The sequence below is a fragment of the Neopelma chrysocephalum genome, unplaced genomic scaffold (genome assembly GCF_003984885.1).
Source record: "Neopelma chrysocephalum unplaced genomic scaffold, ASM398488v2 Primary Assembly neopelma1_26, whole genome shotgun sequence".
NCBI classification, from domain to species: domain Eukaryota; kingdom Metazoa; phylum Chordata; class Aves; order Passeriformes; family Pipridae; genus Neopelma; species Neopelma chrysocephalum.
The window spans coordinates 30,417,153-30,435,066 of NW_020897695.1; the positions used below are offsets into that span (position 1 = coordinate 30,417,153).

At 42.5% G+C, this 17,914-nt stretch overlaps 1 protein-coding gene across 1 annotated transcript; it reads left to right on the plus strand.

Annotated features, from left to right (window-relative positions):
• The first annotated feature begins 1,963 nt into the window (after window positions 1-1,963).
• On the plus strand, window positions 1,964-14,820 carry CD83 (CD83 molecule). The gene is made up of 5 exons (XM_027676142.1): window positions 1,964-2,117; window positions 2,240-2,370; window positions 12,316-12,532; window positions 12,652-12,755; window positions 14,524-14,820. Exons 1-5 carry the CDS (start codon window positions 2,075-2,077, stop codon window positions 14,680-14,682), a joined length of 654 nt encoding a protein of 217 aa, XP_027531943.1. The 5' UTR covers window positions 1,964-2,074; the 3' UTR covers window positions 14,683-14,820.
• Window positions 14,821-17,914: the final 3,094 nt, after the last annotated feature.

Consider the following 17,914-nt stretch of genomic DNA (forward strand, 5'->3'; position numbering starts at 1 on the left):
GCTGAGCTTGCAAATACTTCTGGAGGAAAAGGGCTGTTTTCCTTGAAGCTATGCCTGTCCTGGAGGGAAAACCTGTGTGTTTTTAGGAGTCCTGTATTTTACATAACTGAGGAAGAACGTTGTTTAATATCACCTTGGCAAGTGTGTAAGGCATGTACATTTCTCAGATCAAACTGAAGCCTGACCCTTTATGCTTACCTTCAGTGCACTTCTGTGTAGCCAAACTTGTGACCCCAGCCTTAGGCATTGCACAGCCCCTCCAGACTACATCTGGTCAGGATGTTATGGGAAGGATTGCTCTGGGCTGACCCACAGCAGAGGCAGGAGCTTACTATGGTTTGCTCACTGGGGGTTTCCCCACAGTGAAAAGGGAGGTAGAGAAGGTTTTTGCCTCTTGACAGGTTTATGAAGGGTAAACACATAGCTCTGCAGGACTTGCAGAAAGAAGCACTTGGGCAAAAGCTGAGTGCCCTTCAGAGGGTGGGTGAGGTGTGTGACTGACTCACGGGGGCAGAAAAGTCATGATTTTAGGGAAGAACAGATGTGAAATATATTAACTGGTGCCCTCTTCTCTTTAAGATTTCCTTCAGCAACTCCCCCCCACTTCTGTCTTCTCAAGGACTCTGTTATTTCACACAGAAGAAAGAAGTGAGACTTCAGGATTTTCTCTCACTCTCAAAAGATCCACTGGGATTTACATTTTACCTATACTTTCTAAGTAATGGATTAAGGTCCTTGAAACCAGAAAATACAAAGAGAAAAATAAAGCTTAGAGCCTGTTATATTTACCATGACGGTCAATGAAGATAGAAGCAAAAAGCTTTAAAAATAAGTGGGCTATTTCAACAGTGAGGTCCCTGGTGAAATTGCTGTCTGACTTCCTTCACAGAACAGAGTGGAGTTTCCAAAAGTGTTACCCACCCACAGTGTTTACCCATCTGAGTTGGACTTTTGCATGGTGAGGACTTGCCAAACTGACTTCTCACAAAGTTTTCTAGAGGTGATTTGGATTTAGGATGCCCAGACTGAAGTGGCTTCTGGGACCCTGGTTTTTAAAAGAGGTTGACTATTCACTCTCCACCCTTCAAATCTCACCCCCCCTCCTAAATGGTTTCTCTCCATCATGATCTCAGTAGCCTAAAGACAGCAGCCACAATGGTTTTCCAAAAATAACATCAGCAACTTTCAGTTTCAGGATTTGTAAATGCTTCTGTGATCGACCTTGGACTTCCTCAAAAATTCTCCAGGGTGAAACAGCTCTCACAGATCGCAAGGAAAGGATTTCCCTGCCTCCCTCCAGATATCTAAAGGGGATGTCCAAATGGTTCCTCTTCTGGGAGCTGTCTTGACTTTTTTCCATGATGAAATTTTCCAGTACACAATTTGGTAAAATTATGTCAGTCCAGACGCCCTTGTTTGTCTTGAAAATGACAAAATATAGTAAGAAGAGATGCTGTCCTACATGTGGAGTTGAATGTGTAGCACTACAGAAATATAGACTGTATTGCTCAGCCATGCTGAAAACTCCTGCTTAGCCCTTAGCCTCAAGTCAAAACATTCTTGTGGTGCTATGACCTGAGGGCTTAAATGTGGTTTCAGAAATGTCAATTCATAAGGCCAACCTTTGCACAGACTCTGTTCTGTTAGAGCTGCAGAGAGAATGTTGAGAGGGGATTTTGTGAGGCTGACAAGCCCTTTCCCCTGACATTTTGTCCCTCAAGAGAGATTCTTTCGGTCCAGATTTTGGTGGCCTTTACACCAACCCACAGTGGTCAAACTTAACTCTGTTCAGACAAACATAGAGGGGGGAAAAAGGAAGAAAAAAGGGAGGTGAGGTGCTACCAGCACAAGCGGTTGCAGAAATGGGAGTGACCTGACACATTTAAGGGGAGGAGCCTTGTTTCCTACACATAGGGATTTTCCCTGTGACAAACCTCAAGATAAGTCTGGGGCATTCCTCAGTCTGCCTTCAGAAATATCACTGTAGAAGCAGTAGCAGTTTCACTCGGCTCTCACAGTCCATCCCGCAAAGAGGCACGCTGTTGCTGCTCTGTGATTTGAGGCAGTGAAAGCCATGTCTCTGGTAGTCTACACTCTTCTCATCATCCTGTGCAATGGTAAGTGGGCAGCCCTGCATTTTTATTTCTAGTCTTTATTTTGTGGGGATATGTTTTGGGAAAACAGGAAGGATTTACATAAGCAATCTTTTTCAAATGCGATATGTACCTGTACTTTGCAGTTTGGTGCTTGATCCATGGGACTTCTGTGGCAGCCCCAGACATTGCTGTAAAGTGTGCTGAAGAAGCACTCCTGCCCTGTAAGGTTCTTCAGGACACCTCGATCGCCTACCACACAGCATCTTGGTATAAAGTAAGAAAAAAAACTAAGTTACTTGAGCAGTCTGCTTTGCTTTCCTACCTGATGCTGGCTTGTCTTGTACAAAATGGGTTGCTTTCTGGAGAGGCATTCTCCTGTCAGTGCAGCAGAGATAAGGCAGCAGTGCGAGCATTTGAGCTGATCATGAAAAAAAAGATGCTTTCCATGCCATCATAGACAGACTATTTGAGTGTGATTCTCTGAATTGCTCTTGGCATGCTTTTCTATCTAACCATTGCTGGCTTCCATGGATCAGAATTCAGATGATGCCCCATGTGCAGCCTGCCAATTACTACTCCAAAGAAGGGTCTTTCCAGGATTTTCTTCAGAGCAAAAAATGGCATCTAAGCCTTGCGATATCAGTGATATTCCTTGGTTAATTGTCCCCAAATAGGAGCTGATTTTTTCTCTGAAACAGAAGAACTAAAAAAGTACTTACTATTCTTTAGGAAGATTTGACTAGTGAGGTGGGCATAAGGGCAGGGTGTGCAGAAGGCAGATGCAGAGCCAGAAATTCTGAGTTATCTCTTTGTAGTCATGAAGTAAAAGTCACATCTTGACTGCTCCAATTCAGAAATCCCATCTCCACAGCAGGAGAGCCCTGCTGACCACCTATTTGCAGGAGGGGTTACATGGATCAATCAGCTAATGAGCTGAAAATCCCGATCAACATTTTCAAGATAAAATTTCTTATAGATAGAGAGGTAGAATTGCCCAGTTGCGGAAGAAGTGACTGTTGACATTCTGTATGGCACTGTGTATTTGCATCTTAGTGCATGGTTTCAGTTTACAATGTGAGCCAAATTAACAGGAAAAAATGAAGGTTTTGTTCTCCTCCATTCCCCACTCCCAGCCATACACTCCTGCCAATCTTGGAGGTCCTCTTGTTGCCTGTTAAGTCAACTTTTTGTTGCTTGTTATAGTAGTGGAAAATCAATCAGTGAATAAAGATTTTGTGGGTTAAAGCGTTGAATTACTTTCCCATGTGATGATAGAGCAATGGAAGCGAAGGGAAAAAACCCCCTATTTATGGTGGGTGAAAACTGTTAATTTATCTCTGCCAGAACATAAAGCCACAGCCTTGGTTTCCTCAGCAGTTTGGTCAGATATAGTTTTAAAACCATTCCCTACAGTAAACCAACAGTGTATTTAGATAGGGTTTCTGTGGTTGAAAATTGCAATGCATCTGAATTTCATTGCTAGTACAAGAATGAGCATCTGCCTACTGACTAGATGACAACTGCATCCCAAAAGAGTTGTTTTGAACATCTGGCTAACAACCCACCACCAAGTGCAGCATCTATAGTGTTCTTTTCCAAAATGCTGAACTAAGCATGTGTGAGAGACAGAGAGGAGAGAATAATGCACTTTGTTGAATTTTCCTATGGGAGCTGGGATATAAGTCAACTTATTCTTTTTTGATTTCTGCCTCTAAAGCTGGATAAGTATCTGTATTTTCCATCCAGATACATGCTAATTGTTTAAGGCTCCATTTTTCTCACAGTGTCCAAGAAGGGCAGAGAGCTCATTGAATGCAAACCATGGACTGGTGGACCTGGAGCAGTTAAGCAGAAATGGAGAAGTGGTAGGCAGTGGGAGAGGAAAAATACAGAGGTTGACTGGATTTGAGAAATATTGTCCCCAAAACCAGTGTTGGAAGTCAACAAAACCAGGCTGAGGTGTGGCAATCCTCCAGAAGCACATCCTTCTCCGAGTTCAATGGCAGCTAGGCCTAGGCAGCAAACAGCAGTCCAAAGCCATTGCCCTGATGAAGAAGTGTAAGGAAAGCATGTAGACCCAATTCCTTGTTTTCTTGTAGCTCTTTACAGTACCACTTGGGCACAAAATGACTGCATATGCAGGGGAGGGTGGTATTTGATAATGCTTTTTGTGTGGGCTCCTTCCTCAGCAGCCCTCACTAGTGCTGCTTCCCTTTGCAGCAGTCAGGCTGTTACAGTCCAGACTGCCAGTGCATGTCCCCTGCCCTTTCCCTACAATCTCCTTTCCCTCCATTTTCTCCTTGCTCTTCCTGCTTCACCCATTTTGCTCAGGAAAAGACTGTTTTCCCAGTGTCAAGCATGACAGGACCTCACATTTTTTTCTCTCCTGACACAAGAAGTAAGAAAAGTCTAGCTATCATCAGCTCTTGCCACAATTCTCAGGGGTGATGGCACCAGCCATGGTACCGAAGTCTTCTGGGTACTCGTCCCAGGAGAGAGGTGAGAAGTGGGGACAGGCAGGTCGTGATGCTTGCCCAAGCCACAGTTGCAGCCATATTAGGAAAAGCAGAGCACCAAATCTAAAAAGCCTGACTTCGAGCAGGAAGAAGTAATTTAGGCTCAGTATTTTGTGCTGAAGAAGCAACTTCTACTTATGGGCCTAGCTAAATAGGCAGGAGCTTGAAGATCTCGCCCCTCACCTCGCTACACTCTGACTCTGTGCTGCTGTCCCCACCCAACAGTGCAAAAGGAGAGTGGGGGGATGGTGGAGTGTGACTGGGCTACCCAACATTGGTAATTAATATGTTATTTAGAAACAACTACTGAAGGATTAATCAATAAACACCACATATACCCCCAAAGGGCTAATTAAAAGGTAATTCCAACAAATGGTATGAAATTTCAGGCTGTAAAGTTCAAGCAGCTGTTAGGTGAAATCTTTTGTATGAGGTCACTTTGAACTGTGAAGTAAATGCAAGCAATTAACCTTTGTTTCTGCTGCTTTAAAAAAAATGATGGTGGCAACATTACAGTGCTGCATGTGCAGCTGTTTGCACAGGATGAGTGTTTGGTGAATGAGCCCCTCCTTCCCACTGGCATCTCTGCGTGCTCAGACCAATTAAGTGGTGCTTTTAAACAGTTTGTTACAATCTGCTAAAAAAAAAGTGATATAATTTAAAAGTACTTGCTTTTTCAGTTCTGTATGGAGAAAACTGTTTACAGGACTTAATATTCTCATGTCAAAGTCCAACTGGATGTAAAAAAAGAAAGTTTGCATTCAATAATTCCTTCACTTTGTCTCATTGGAGCTAATTATTCTCATGCATGAAGTCACCTGTGTAAGTAGTTCTGTATAGAATAGGACCACAGTCAGTCAGCTCAGACAAAACAGTTTTAACTCAGAAATAGTTTTTAACTAGGCTAGCCAAACACACTGGGGAGAAGGTAGAGCACCAAGTCCTCTTCCAGCCTGATGCAGCTCTCATCCATTCACTCTGTGGCCATGAAAAAGAGAACTCATAATGATGGTGGTCTTACAGTGTGGTACATTTTTAGGACTGCTGGGCAACCTACATGCCATAAAACCATATATAAGCAGTGTGGAAGTTTGCTAACTGAGAACTGAAAACTAGGTCATTTTTGCCTTAGCACTCAGGCACTGGGAATTGTCTATGGAAATACTAGTTTTAATCTCTATGGCCCACCTACAAGACAAGAATCTGTGTAATGAAACTTTACTTACCTTTCTACCTCATAGGGATATTGAAAACTGAACAGTTTCTCTTTGTGCAGAACGCTGAAAATGAGAACCACTTCATAAAACCTGATAATTATCACTTTATATCCAGTTTGAAAACCAAATTTAAACACACACAAATGAAGTTCCAGTGGATATTTTGCTATTTTGTTCATGTGATAGCCAGAAAAGTCTTAATCTAAAACAAATCTCGAGGAAGAGGAAAGAAGGTTGTGCTTTAGAGGAGAGAAATTTGTTAACTTTATAACATTTCCCTGAAAAATATAAAACTGGGGCAGAATTACAGTGGGAAGTCATATTACAAAATAAGAATAAAGATTATAGACATTTAATATGAATTGCACCTTCCTTCAAAGGAAATAGCTTCTGCTAAATGTGCCTATCTGTGATCTATTAGCATAGGTAAATTACTTCAATCTAACTTCTAACATATGCAAAACAGTGAGTGAAATGCTCCTCAGACATCTATTCATCCCCAAGTAGCTTCATCACATCGATGATTTAGACAGAAAGGGAGCAGTAGAAATTATTTCAGGATCAAAACAATTCTTTGCCTGACATGCACTGGTGCTGGATACCCTTAGCTAAAAAAAAACCAAAGCAACCAAACAATAAAGAGACTGTGTGACTGAGTCTGAGTCAAAGGGCTTTTCCATCTGGCTCATGTGTCACACGTAGTTCCTTCGCTGTTGTTTAGGGGTTGGGTTTTGGATTTTTTGGGGGTTTTGTTTTATTTTTTCTTCTCCTCTATGGCACACTCAGAGTTCACTCACATGTGCCCACAATTTATATATGTTATTTGCAAATTTAACTTTGGTACCTCTACATGACACTGTATAGGAACCATATGGATGCACCTTCAGCACTAATTGAATGTGAAAGTGCTTTTGTGCTGAAAAATACACCGATTAAGCGGTTTCAGCTCAGTTGTGTTTCATTATATGTTGGCTATTGGGCATGGCCAGAATTCTATATATTTTGCTTTGGAAAATAAATTCCTTCTGTCCATATGTAGGTTTTAGCTCTCTATAACAGAAATTTCAACTTGGCCATTATGCCTGGTATAATTTTAAACAAAACCGTTTTTACAACCATCCCACCCTCAGAAGGAAATAATTTGATGTTAATATGTTCCACCTTTAAACTGACAACAGTTTTGGACCTGAACCATTTTGTTTGAAATAAAATTTTGCTTTTATGGGGAAAGTGGATTATACTAGCACTTTGATTTACTTGGAAGATAACCTTAGCGTGGGAAAAGTTCAACGAGAAAAGGTATTTAATGAGAGCAGAAAGTTTACAACTGTTCACTCTCACATGTTAATGGTAAAATTAAAATTTAATTGCTTAGTTGGGTGTAAGTACTACAGTATGGGTGAATTGCCTTTGTTTAGTGGTACTACTATGTAATGCTGTAGCACTTTGCAAAACTGCAGCTAAAACACAGACAGCTAGGACTGAGAAAAGTGTTGCTCCTCCTTCTTCCACCTTTTTTTTAGTTCTCTGAAAAAGAAATATTTGCTGAAGAGCACTTAAATTTTGGAGGTCTAATTATTCTACCTATTTCTTATAATTCGTCCAGTCAGAGAACAGGACGAACAGAACAGAGATCAGCTCAGTGGTATTTTCAATCAAACATATCTCATTTTAATATCCCCTGTATCAGCACCACTGTTCTTATCAAAAAGCTCCGGGCTAGGAGAAACTTAATAAGTATCAGTCAATTGATTAGAGAATATATGTGGGAAAATCACAACCTCTTTAGACCAAGTGTTTCCAAGCTTTTGGGAACTATAATAATTTTCAATTACACTCACTAAAAAAAGACAACTAGAGCTAGTTGCTCACGGCTGTGTCCAGTTTAGTTTTGAATATCTCAAAGGATAGAGGCTCCCCACCCTCTCTGGGCAGCCCATTCGAGTGTTCAACCACTCCGATAGTAAAAAAAGTTTTTCTTGTGTTTAAGTGGAATTTCCTTAATTTCAGTTTGTGCCCATTGCCTCTTATCTTGTCTCTGAAGGCCACTGAGAAGATGCTGGCTTCATTTTTTGCATCCCTTGGCAATCAGCTTGAATAGGATGACCCTGAGCCTGGTCTCCTCCAGGCTGAATAATCTCTTCCACCCTCTGCTCATATGTCAGGTGCTCCAAGATACTAGTCATCTTTGTGGCCCTTAGCTGGACTCTCTCTGGTATGCCCATGCCTTTCTTGCACCAGGGAGCCCAGCACTGACCCCAGCACTTCAGGGTGTGTCTCAGCAGGGACTGAGCAGAGGGGAAGGATCACCTCATTTCAGCATCTGGTGAAGATGTTCTGCCAAGTGCAGCCCAGGATTATTAACCTTTTTTGTCACAAGGGTTTATTGCTGATTTGTGGTCAACCTGGTGTCCACTGTGACACCAGGGCCTTCCCAGCATGTTGTCCTCAGCCTGTTTTGATGCCTGGGGTTATTCTTCCCCAGGGGCAAGACTTGGTGTTTCCATTTCCTGAATTTCACAAGGTTCTTGTCAGCCAGTTTCTCCAGCCCATCAAGGTCCCTCTGGATGGCATGACCCTCTGGTGTATCAGCTGCTGTTCCCAGCTTTATGTCACCTGCAACTAGCTGAGTACTATCCCAGTGTCCAGGTCCTTAATGAAGGTGTTGGACAGTATCAGCCCTTGGCGGGAGCATTTCTTCTCATTGCTATGGAGGAGATGGAAAACAACAGACTTCTGTAGTTTTTTTTTCCCCAGGCTGATTTCTGAAAGTCTGTCACAGACATTGCTGCAGGCCAATGTATATGTGACAATAAACATAAACTTGCATTTCTTTTGTTGTTTAATTTTCTTAATGGGTAGTTATATGCAGATAGGCAGAATGATGCTGGCAGCCTGCAGGTTCCCGTTTCCCAGAAAAATTCTTGATTCAGTAACCCCCATCAGACAGCATGGAAACGAGGTCCTTTTTATGCAAATAGATTCACTAGAATTTCTACCTGTCCCCACTTTTGAATTTTGGTAAAGCCGTTAGCAGCAAAAATGGGAGCAGGAACAGACCACCTCCCTTTTCTACTCCATTTGGAGGTCAGGAGCAGGGGAAGCTGGCATGCTGCAGCTGGCTCACCAGCAAAGTGTAAAGAAAATGAAACAGAAATGAAACCTGGGCAGAAAATATTTTTTCACTGATTGGGAAAGGCATGGTCCCTACACAAGTGGATTGCTGTCATTGACAGCGCTTGCTTCGATCCCTCTAAGCATGTGTGGAATTAATTAGGTAAAACCCCTAGCAGTTACCTTGTGCTGTGGTATCACCTGGAGGACACTTGGCATGAATTAGAGCTGGTTTATCATAAAAGCTTGAGCTGCAAAATGATCTGTCTAGTGATAGTCTGCCAAGTAATTCACAGGAGGTGGCAAACAAAATGGCATTTTTGTAATTTTAATTAGGTTTGAGAGGAAAAGAGGTCAGCTCGAATAGAGCAAGAGGCAGAACAATGACCTTACTGAACATCTCACGGACTTCCTTTTATAAAGCTGGGATATGGGGACACACTGCAAATTTGCTGAGATGTTTCCTCTCTACTTTAAGAATTTTTAAAGGGAGGGGGAGGTATTTTTTTTTAATAAGGAAACAGGAGATAAAACTGCAGTGGAAACACGCTTGGTTCAGGCATCAGAGAAGGGCTTGCTGTGACCTGAGCAGAGGTGGATGCGATGCCTGTAGAGGCTGGAAAAATGCCACCAGATGTCTCTGCAGCCTAAAAAATGTTGGGACACTGCTGGGCACAGAGCACCCCCACAGACTGCCTTGCTTGCCTTTGCCCTTCAGTAAAGGGGAGATTTAATGAAGAAAGAGACGCATGCAAACCCCCAATTAAACCCACACATATGACCCCTTCCTCCTCCTCCTCCCCAAATGCAAGGTTTGCAATCCCCATCCAGGTCACCACCGGTTTCACCACAAGTGGCGGAGTCAGATTAGACCACAAAGTAACTTTTTCTTCTGTTTTGGGGAAAGGCATGTTGTTAGTGCAGCTTCATCAACACTGCTTTGCCTTACTTGGAGCGGGTATGACTGGCTTGTCGCCAGGGTCACCATCATTCTGCTTGTGACAGCAACTGAGAACCTTAAAAAGCTTTGGAAGCAGTAACTAATCCTATCTCTCACTGTTCCCATCAAACAGGGAAATTAAATCATTTACCCAACATTTCACTTGGAATAAGCACATGGTCAGGCATGGGATACATGGACTTAATTGACTTCTCCCTTATATGAGCAGTGCTGATTACAATTGCATACAGAAAGATCGAAGTGTTTTCTCATTCCCAGATCTCAGCCACAAGAACTGCAGCACCATTTGCCACCCAAGACAGCAATTATTTATGCTACCAGTGAGTTAAAAAAAGAAAAAAACACCCTAAAACAAAACTAATTTTCTGTGTGTAGCTCAGACCTTCTATCTGCAATTTAGGGCACTGCAAAGACCAGACAGGCTGGTTCTCCTTATTGCCCTGTGGGCAGTTTTAAATTTCACTGAGGAAGGGGATGGTAAGGGAAGGGAGAGTGGCAAAAATTAGATTTGAGGGAGGTCAACTATATCCACCTAACTGCTATTGACTGAGTTGTAACCAGAGCTTAGCCCAGCCTGGATATTGGAATTCCTCTGGCCACATGTCTGACAATGTGCAGGGCCTGAAAATACCTAAATCCCTGTAGCACAGTGAAGCCCTTATAGCCTGAAAACCACCATACATATGCTTGTAGCTGCTTGGGGTTGAGTGTAATAAGAAAGAGAACCTGGGGTAAATTTACTGGGGGATTAAGAGGAAGAAGGTACTTTCTTCCCTCTTTCTGGGTAATGTATGGAAAGTCCCAGGGAATTACTGCTCTGTGTTTCAGTTCATGCACTAAAAAACCTGAAACCTTTCTGAGAAAGAATCTTTACAATTACAGAAATTTTGTGTTTTAGTGTCATTCTCCAGTTCCTGAAAAGTTCCTCAACTTGCAGCTTGTTTTACACCATTTTAGGGCTGCAAAAAATAGCAAAATATAATAGAGCAGCAGGCCCATATATCTCTCCAGACTCCCAAGTGTGCTTTCCTCATGTGAACACATGAAAGGGAAACCAAATATTCCTAGCCCCAGTATGAGAAAATTGTGTTAATTTTAATAACTGTTATACCCTGATGCAGTAGCTATATTGATAGCAAGTAAGCACCAGCATACAACCCAAAAATGTGTCTATTAAAATAAAATAATAATAATAAAAAGTCCTTGGCTTACATTAGTTATAGGTTTGGCTGAAATGCTGAGCTTTGGACTTATGAGCTGGCTCTGGCTCTGCTGGTCTACAGAAAGACTGAATTCATTACTCGGGAAACCTTCATGGAGGGCATGCTGCCTCAAATCCCTGGGAGTGACTTCAATGAATAAGAAGGGACACGGGCTAATTCAAACCCTTCTCCCATCTTTCAAATCAGCTTAGTGACTTCTCTCTTCTTTGTGGTTCCTAGGCAATTGTCATTTTCAGTGCATCCTATCACCCTGCAGTACAAACTGTTCTGGGAATACACTTCATTCCTCCAGCAGCCTCTCAGCAATGCCAAGGAATGTAGCTCTTCTGGTTACTATTAAGAAATTCAACATACAAATGCTCCCCAAGTGTACCAGAACCTGCTTGTGACCTTCATGCAACTGAATCTGAAGGAGTCAAAGCAATTTTTTGTTCTTTGGTTCCAAGAAAGAGTGGAAGGAAGGGAAGAGGAGAGGGGGAACCTCCATTCCTCCAGAGAGGCATCGTGATTTCAGGGGTCAGCTGCACAGAAAGTGGTACAGGAAAGTGCAGTTTCCAGGGCTGCATTTCCGCACAAGGAACTCTGGGCTGGGGGGCTGCTGGGAGAATGCCAGCCCATGCTGGCAGAGGCATCGCGCTGTGGCATGCTGGCTGGGTTAGCAGGATTAATTCTCACCACTGCATGGCAGAAAGTGTGCTAGCAGGGCAAGCACAGGCAGCGGTGGAGCTTACCTGCCTGCTGCCATGCTCTCCTGGGGACCTGTGTTCCCCAAAGCCACAGATAAGCAGCTGGGTAGGGCTGCCTCTTGCTGCCTCAGCTCCATCCCCATGGACTGTCTCTCTCTATCTGAACTCTTCTGGGGCCTCTGCATAGGCACATTGAGAGCAGACTCTACTGCTGCCTTTTATCATGTTGCATCCCTAGCAGGCTTGTTTCCAGGTGAGGCAGCCTAAGAAATTATTACAGAATAGCTCTATAGTACCTATTTATAAATGTAGGGTCCATTTAAGCAAAAGCCCTTATACTTTTGGATTGTGAGCATGAACGTATTAAATTGGTTTGAGGTTGTGTTCCCCCCCCTCTTTAGCCTCTGCATTTTCAGCCATAAGCTGGCTTTAAAATTTTCTTTCTCCTAAAACTGAGGATGACACTGTTGCCCAAGAAAAGACATGTATTTGTGTTTTCCAGATGGCTGGAGACAGCAAAGGAATAGCATGGGAAGTCCTTGATGTGGAATCTCATTATCCAAAAGAACTTGGGGGGTCCTTGGAGCTCTCCAACGATACCTTCTTTTCACTGAGGATCAAAAATGTTACCAGCCAAAACAGCGGGACATATAAGTGCACTTTGGGGGAACAGAGTGGAGAACACAATCTAAGCAGCACAGTCACATTAAAAGTAACAGGTACAGTAGAAAGCTTCAACTGTTCCATGCTCTATATGGCATTTCATGAAGGTAACAGTTTAAAAATATTTTACAAACACCAGAATAATGTTTTACAAACACCTTTCTTTATGTTTTAGGTTGCCCTGGAATAGGAAAAGAAAAATTTAAAAAGTACAAGGGCGAGCTCTTCATGCTGACTTGCCTGGGGATTTTTTACTTGCTGCTCATCTTCTTTACCTGTGTAAGTAACTCGCTTTTTCATAATCAAAGCAATAAAAACAACAACAACCCCCCCTCATTTTCTGTGCTAGCACTACTTTAGCACAGCTGGTCTGAAGTTGGTGTTCATACTTAATTTATGATCAAACTCAGGTTTGATCACAAGGAACACAGGAAGGAGTTCCAAAGAGATAGAACATTTCACTGCACCCTGATCTAACTCAAACCATCAGTTGTTTTTCTGCATCTCACTGCCCATTTCTGTTTCTAGTTAGTCTGTGTGCAAACTACTCATCAGGTTATGGGTACAGCAACAGCTCTTCTGTTTTGGTACCTGGGAATAGCATTTGCCTGAGATGGAGGCACAGGCCCATGGGATCCCTTTCCCATCTGTGGCATTGCTTTGTGGGGTGGCATGACAGACATGTTCAAGTCCACCTGTATTTTGCCTCAGTTTCCACACCTCTGAAGTGGTGACAACCCCTTTCAGATGGGCATTTTTGTGAACGCCCGTCTTTCTTGTTAAACAGACATTTTCAAATACATTGAAAAGAACCTCCTTGGGGGTTTTATCCATACCTTTAATGCTGACTGGTAGTTCTGGGAAGGGAGGGGAGAGGAGGTACTTGGGAAGCTCACTCCACAGAAACAAAACTATGCTTTGTCTGCGGTGGCAGTGAGGACACCCCCTCGTGCAGAAGTCTCTGTCTCCTGGCTCTGAGGCAGCATGAGTTTTGGGTGTTGATACAGTGCATCACTGGCTGCCTTTGTAATTAAAACAAAACCAATCCCAGCACTTTGGGAGGTCAAATTTAACTTCTGCTGCCTATTTCATATTTGCCATCTTGTTTTGCTTCTCAGCAGATGAATCATAACTGTTGATTGGAGAATATCTAATTAGCTGAAACTAACTGTAGCTTTCTATGTATCTTCAGGGAGCAATTAAATTTATGCCTGTCTCTTTTTTAGATTGACAATTCTGCCAGTAATTTGTGCTGTTCAGACTAAAGTTTGACAAGACAAATCTTGTAGGAATTTGTTAGGATGGAAGTATGAAAGCAAGGATATCACTCAGAAGAGATAGATGCCCCCGTTCTTCTCAGTGTCCTGAAAGAATTTCAGATCTCTACAGAAATCTGTCCTTACCTTTCATTAAAAAAACAGTCCCAGTTTTAGTGCAGTTATAAAAGGCAGAGCTGTGTAGTGAAGACAACCACTCTGGTGGAATTATGTGTATCTTACTCTTGGGTGAAGTCCAGTCTCAGGTATTAACCTAGCTTTCATCGAAATTTAATATTGCCCTGATCTCACAAGTGAGCTTCATTATTTAAAATTCCTGATAAGTTCTTACATGTTGCCTTGTCCTCTCCTTTAGTGGAGATTGTGCCTTATCTCCACTAAACTGAGCAGCGACATTCAGTTTAGAAGTGGTTGACAGGACTGGGGTTTTACTTTGATAGCTGGATGAAAATATTTCGGGCCCTGGCTTGCATTGAAGGCAGGTGGAAGCACACTTGCCAGAGCTTGATGCAAGGCCTGTTCAGATGAAAATGTGAATAAAATATAAATTTCCTTTTGTCACTAAGGCTTTTGTCCTATAAAATTCATTGATTTAGGAAGAACAGCAGTTTTTCTTTGTACTGAGTGCTTCTGGCAACAAACAAATTGAAAAGGTGTAATGAGCTATGGTTAGCAAGGAGAAAAAGCACAACTTTCAAATTTATTTTTTTTTAAATTGCCTTTCATAGGGATTCTCACTTTTAAGCTTTCCTTTGTGTTCTCTCTTTTAGACATGTCTAAGAAAAGAGAGTATGTCTCCCAGTTACCAAAAAACCAGACCAGATACGAAACACATGCTCACCCTCATCAACGTACATGAAATGACAACTTTCCAGGATTTAAACAGCAACAGCACTTGCAAAAATGAGCTTACTTCTAGTTCTGTCTAAGTTGACGTTGATGACACTGTGGGCTCATCAGTAAATGCAAGCTGGATGGCTGAGTGGTATAGAGAGGAAATGAGTGATAATATATGGTCTCTTTGGAACAGCTTGAAAGTACAGGTAACTTGTCAGTGGTCTGTTTGTGCTGGACAAACCTTCAACAAGCACTGTTATGCACTACAGTAACTTTTGAGAGTTAGTCAGCTAAGAAATACCAATACAGCTACACAATGTGTTACAATGCTGTTATGAAGTTGGTATCAACTTTATTTCACTCTGCTGTGAAGCCCTCTTTTTCTGAGCGAGAACACACTTGTAATATGAAGACCAAGTTATAGGGAGGCCATGGCAGTGCAAAGCTGGGGGATTAAGCTCTTCACTGAACTGATAGCTCTTACCTTTCCAAAGCAAACACAACAGGTGCTGCGGTACGAAAAGCTACATGTCCAGGGCTGTCTCTGCTCTGAGCCTGATTCTGGGTGGAGTTCCTTTACTGCAACTGAGATGTAACTTATCATGTGATGTTTAAGTAAGCTGAATTGGTAACTTCGTGGACTTGTCCTGGATGGATCAAAGCAACATCCACTTTTAAATCTTGGAGTGACAGACAGGCTGAAACCACTTTTAAATCTTGGAGTTACAGGCAGGCTGAAACTTAAGAAGGAAGAAGATTTTCTCAAAATCTTTCTGGACAGAGATGAACTTTCTATCTTCGCAGGAGAAATAGGAACATATTTCCCAGAGGCATCTCTAGATCCCTAGAGGCATCTTAATCCATAGGAAGCTTCAATGAGACTGTTAAATAAGAATGAAGAAGTCTGTGATATTAAGGACATGTAAAGATGACTTATTTTGTGGTTTACAAAACATGAAACCAAATGTATGCAACACCTATATCAGTTACACAAGTGATGACCAAAGCCATGCCTTAAAAGAAATCAATTGACCGTGTCTTTGCGATGTATTAATTAGCCATGAGGAATGGAAGATGGGGCATATGAGCATCTACTTTTGGTGCTGAGAATGTGTATATATGTGAAACAAGGACATGAAAAAGCTGAATTCAGGCACACAATAAAGGGAGAGAAGATTTGTCCTTTTGGACCAAAGCACAAGACACATCCTGGACTCTGAAATCAAGGAACTTCCCGTTATCGGACTGCTGGTGGTGAAGGTGAGGGAAAAGGAGTCTTGAATGGCTGTGGGTGCTTATGACACAATGTCGGAATTTGAGCCCAAACACGAGAATTTGCATGCCCTTAAAAACACAGCCCTAAAAAAATACTTCAAGAACTGACCAGCAACATTAGGATTTTTAATGCAGTTTGGAATTCCAGGCTGTTAGCAAGGAGGCCCTTCCCATAATCCTTTGACTAATTTTGAACTGCTCATGGGAAGAAAGCTGCACGTCATTCAGTATTGCCTCTGTGAGCAGGGTAGATGCCTACATTGCTGGAATTGTGAGGCTTGTGACCAGAAGAATGACTTCTAGCTACAAGGGATATGCAATTTACTTAGGACATAGTAAACTAATGCCGCATTTGCTTTCTTTGTAATTTTTACTTATAAATGTGTGTAGCATACTTAAAATAAAAATTCAGAGGTAACCTAGCATTTGGTTTTGTGTGCACATATGGCAAATAAACCCAGAAATACTCCGTATCAATAGCATTTTATTTTACAACCAATGAAATTACATCAATTAAGGTAGACACCTGATCCAGACTCTTCTGAGGGACAGGGCATGCATGTGTGTATAATTGATTAAGCAATGGATAATTTTATGCATTTCTAAGGACCTTCTATACTGCCTATTGCCATTAATGTATTTGAAAAAACTCATTTTATTGCTGCCCACATTTCTGGTCAGCTTCAATTACAGTTGAACTTTGGCTACATGGATTTTCTCCCTACAGCAGCAAGGAGCATTTCTGTATTCTTCTCATGTCACTTAATCTTGCTTCCACTGGGCACATACCTTCCTTTTTTTGCCTTATTTCCAAGAGAAGATCCCTGCTCAGCCAAGCTGGTCTTCTGCCTCGCCTAGTTGACTTCGGACATTTGGGAATTGCCTGCTCCTGTGCCCTTAGGATGTGATGTTTAAAAAGTGACCAGAATTGATGGACCCCATCACCTGCAAAAACACTTTTCCAGAGGACCTTACTTACTAATTCTCTGAGCAGCGTAAAGTATGCTGTGACTCTTGGAGGTGGTCCTGTGCAGGGCCAGGAGTTGGACTTGACGATCCTTTTGGGTCCCTTTCAAATCGGCATATTCTCTTTCCCAGGCTGAACAGCTCCCATGTTCTCAGCCTCTCTTCATAGTGGAGTTGCTCCAGTCCTCTTATCAACTTCGTGGCCCTCCTCTGGACTTGCTCCAAAAGTTCCATGTCTTTCTTATGTTGGGGACACCAGAACTGTACACAGTACTCTAGGTGGGGTCTCACAAGAACAGAGTAAAGGGGGAGAATCCCCTCCCTTGACCTGCTCCTTTTGATGTAGCTCAGCATTCCATTGACTTTCTGGGCTGCAAGCACCCACTGCCAGCTCATTCATCAACCACCACCTCAAAGTCTTTCTTCACAGGGCTGCTCTCAATCACTTCTTCATCCAACCTGCAGGTGTGCCTGGGATTGCCATGACCCAGGTGTGGGACCTTGCACTTTGCTTTGCTGAACTTCATGACATTTGCATCGGCGCACCACTTAAGCCTGTTCAGGTCCCTCTGAATGGCATCCTTTCCCTCCAGTGTGCCAACTGCACCACACAGCTTGGTGTCATCCATAAATTTGCCAAGGGTGCACTTAATCCCACCGTCCATGTCAACATCATTGACAAAGATGTTGAACACTACAAGCCCCAGTACTGACCCCTGAGGCACACCAGTCGTCACTGGTCTCCACATGGACAGTGAATCACTGACCACAACTCTTTGCGTGCAGTCATTCAGCCAGTTCTTTATGCACTGAGTGGTCCATCCATCAAATCCATGTCTCTCCAATTTGGAGACAAAGATATTGTGTTGGACAGTGTCAAACACTTTGCGTAAGTCCAGGTAGACAATCTCAGTTACTCTGCTCATATCCACCAATGCTGTAGCCCTGTCATAGAAGGTCATCACATTTGTCAGACATGATTTTGTAAAGCCATTTTGCCTGTTACCATTCACCTTTTTGTTTTCTGTATGCTTTAGTAAAGTTCCCAGGAGAATCTGCTCCACGATTCTTGCCTGGCACAGA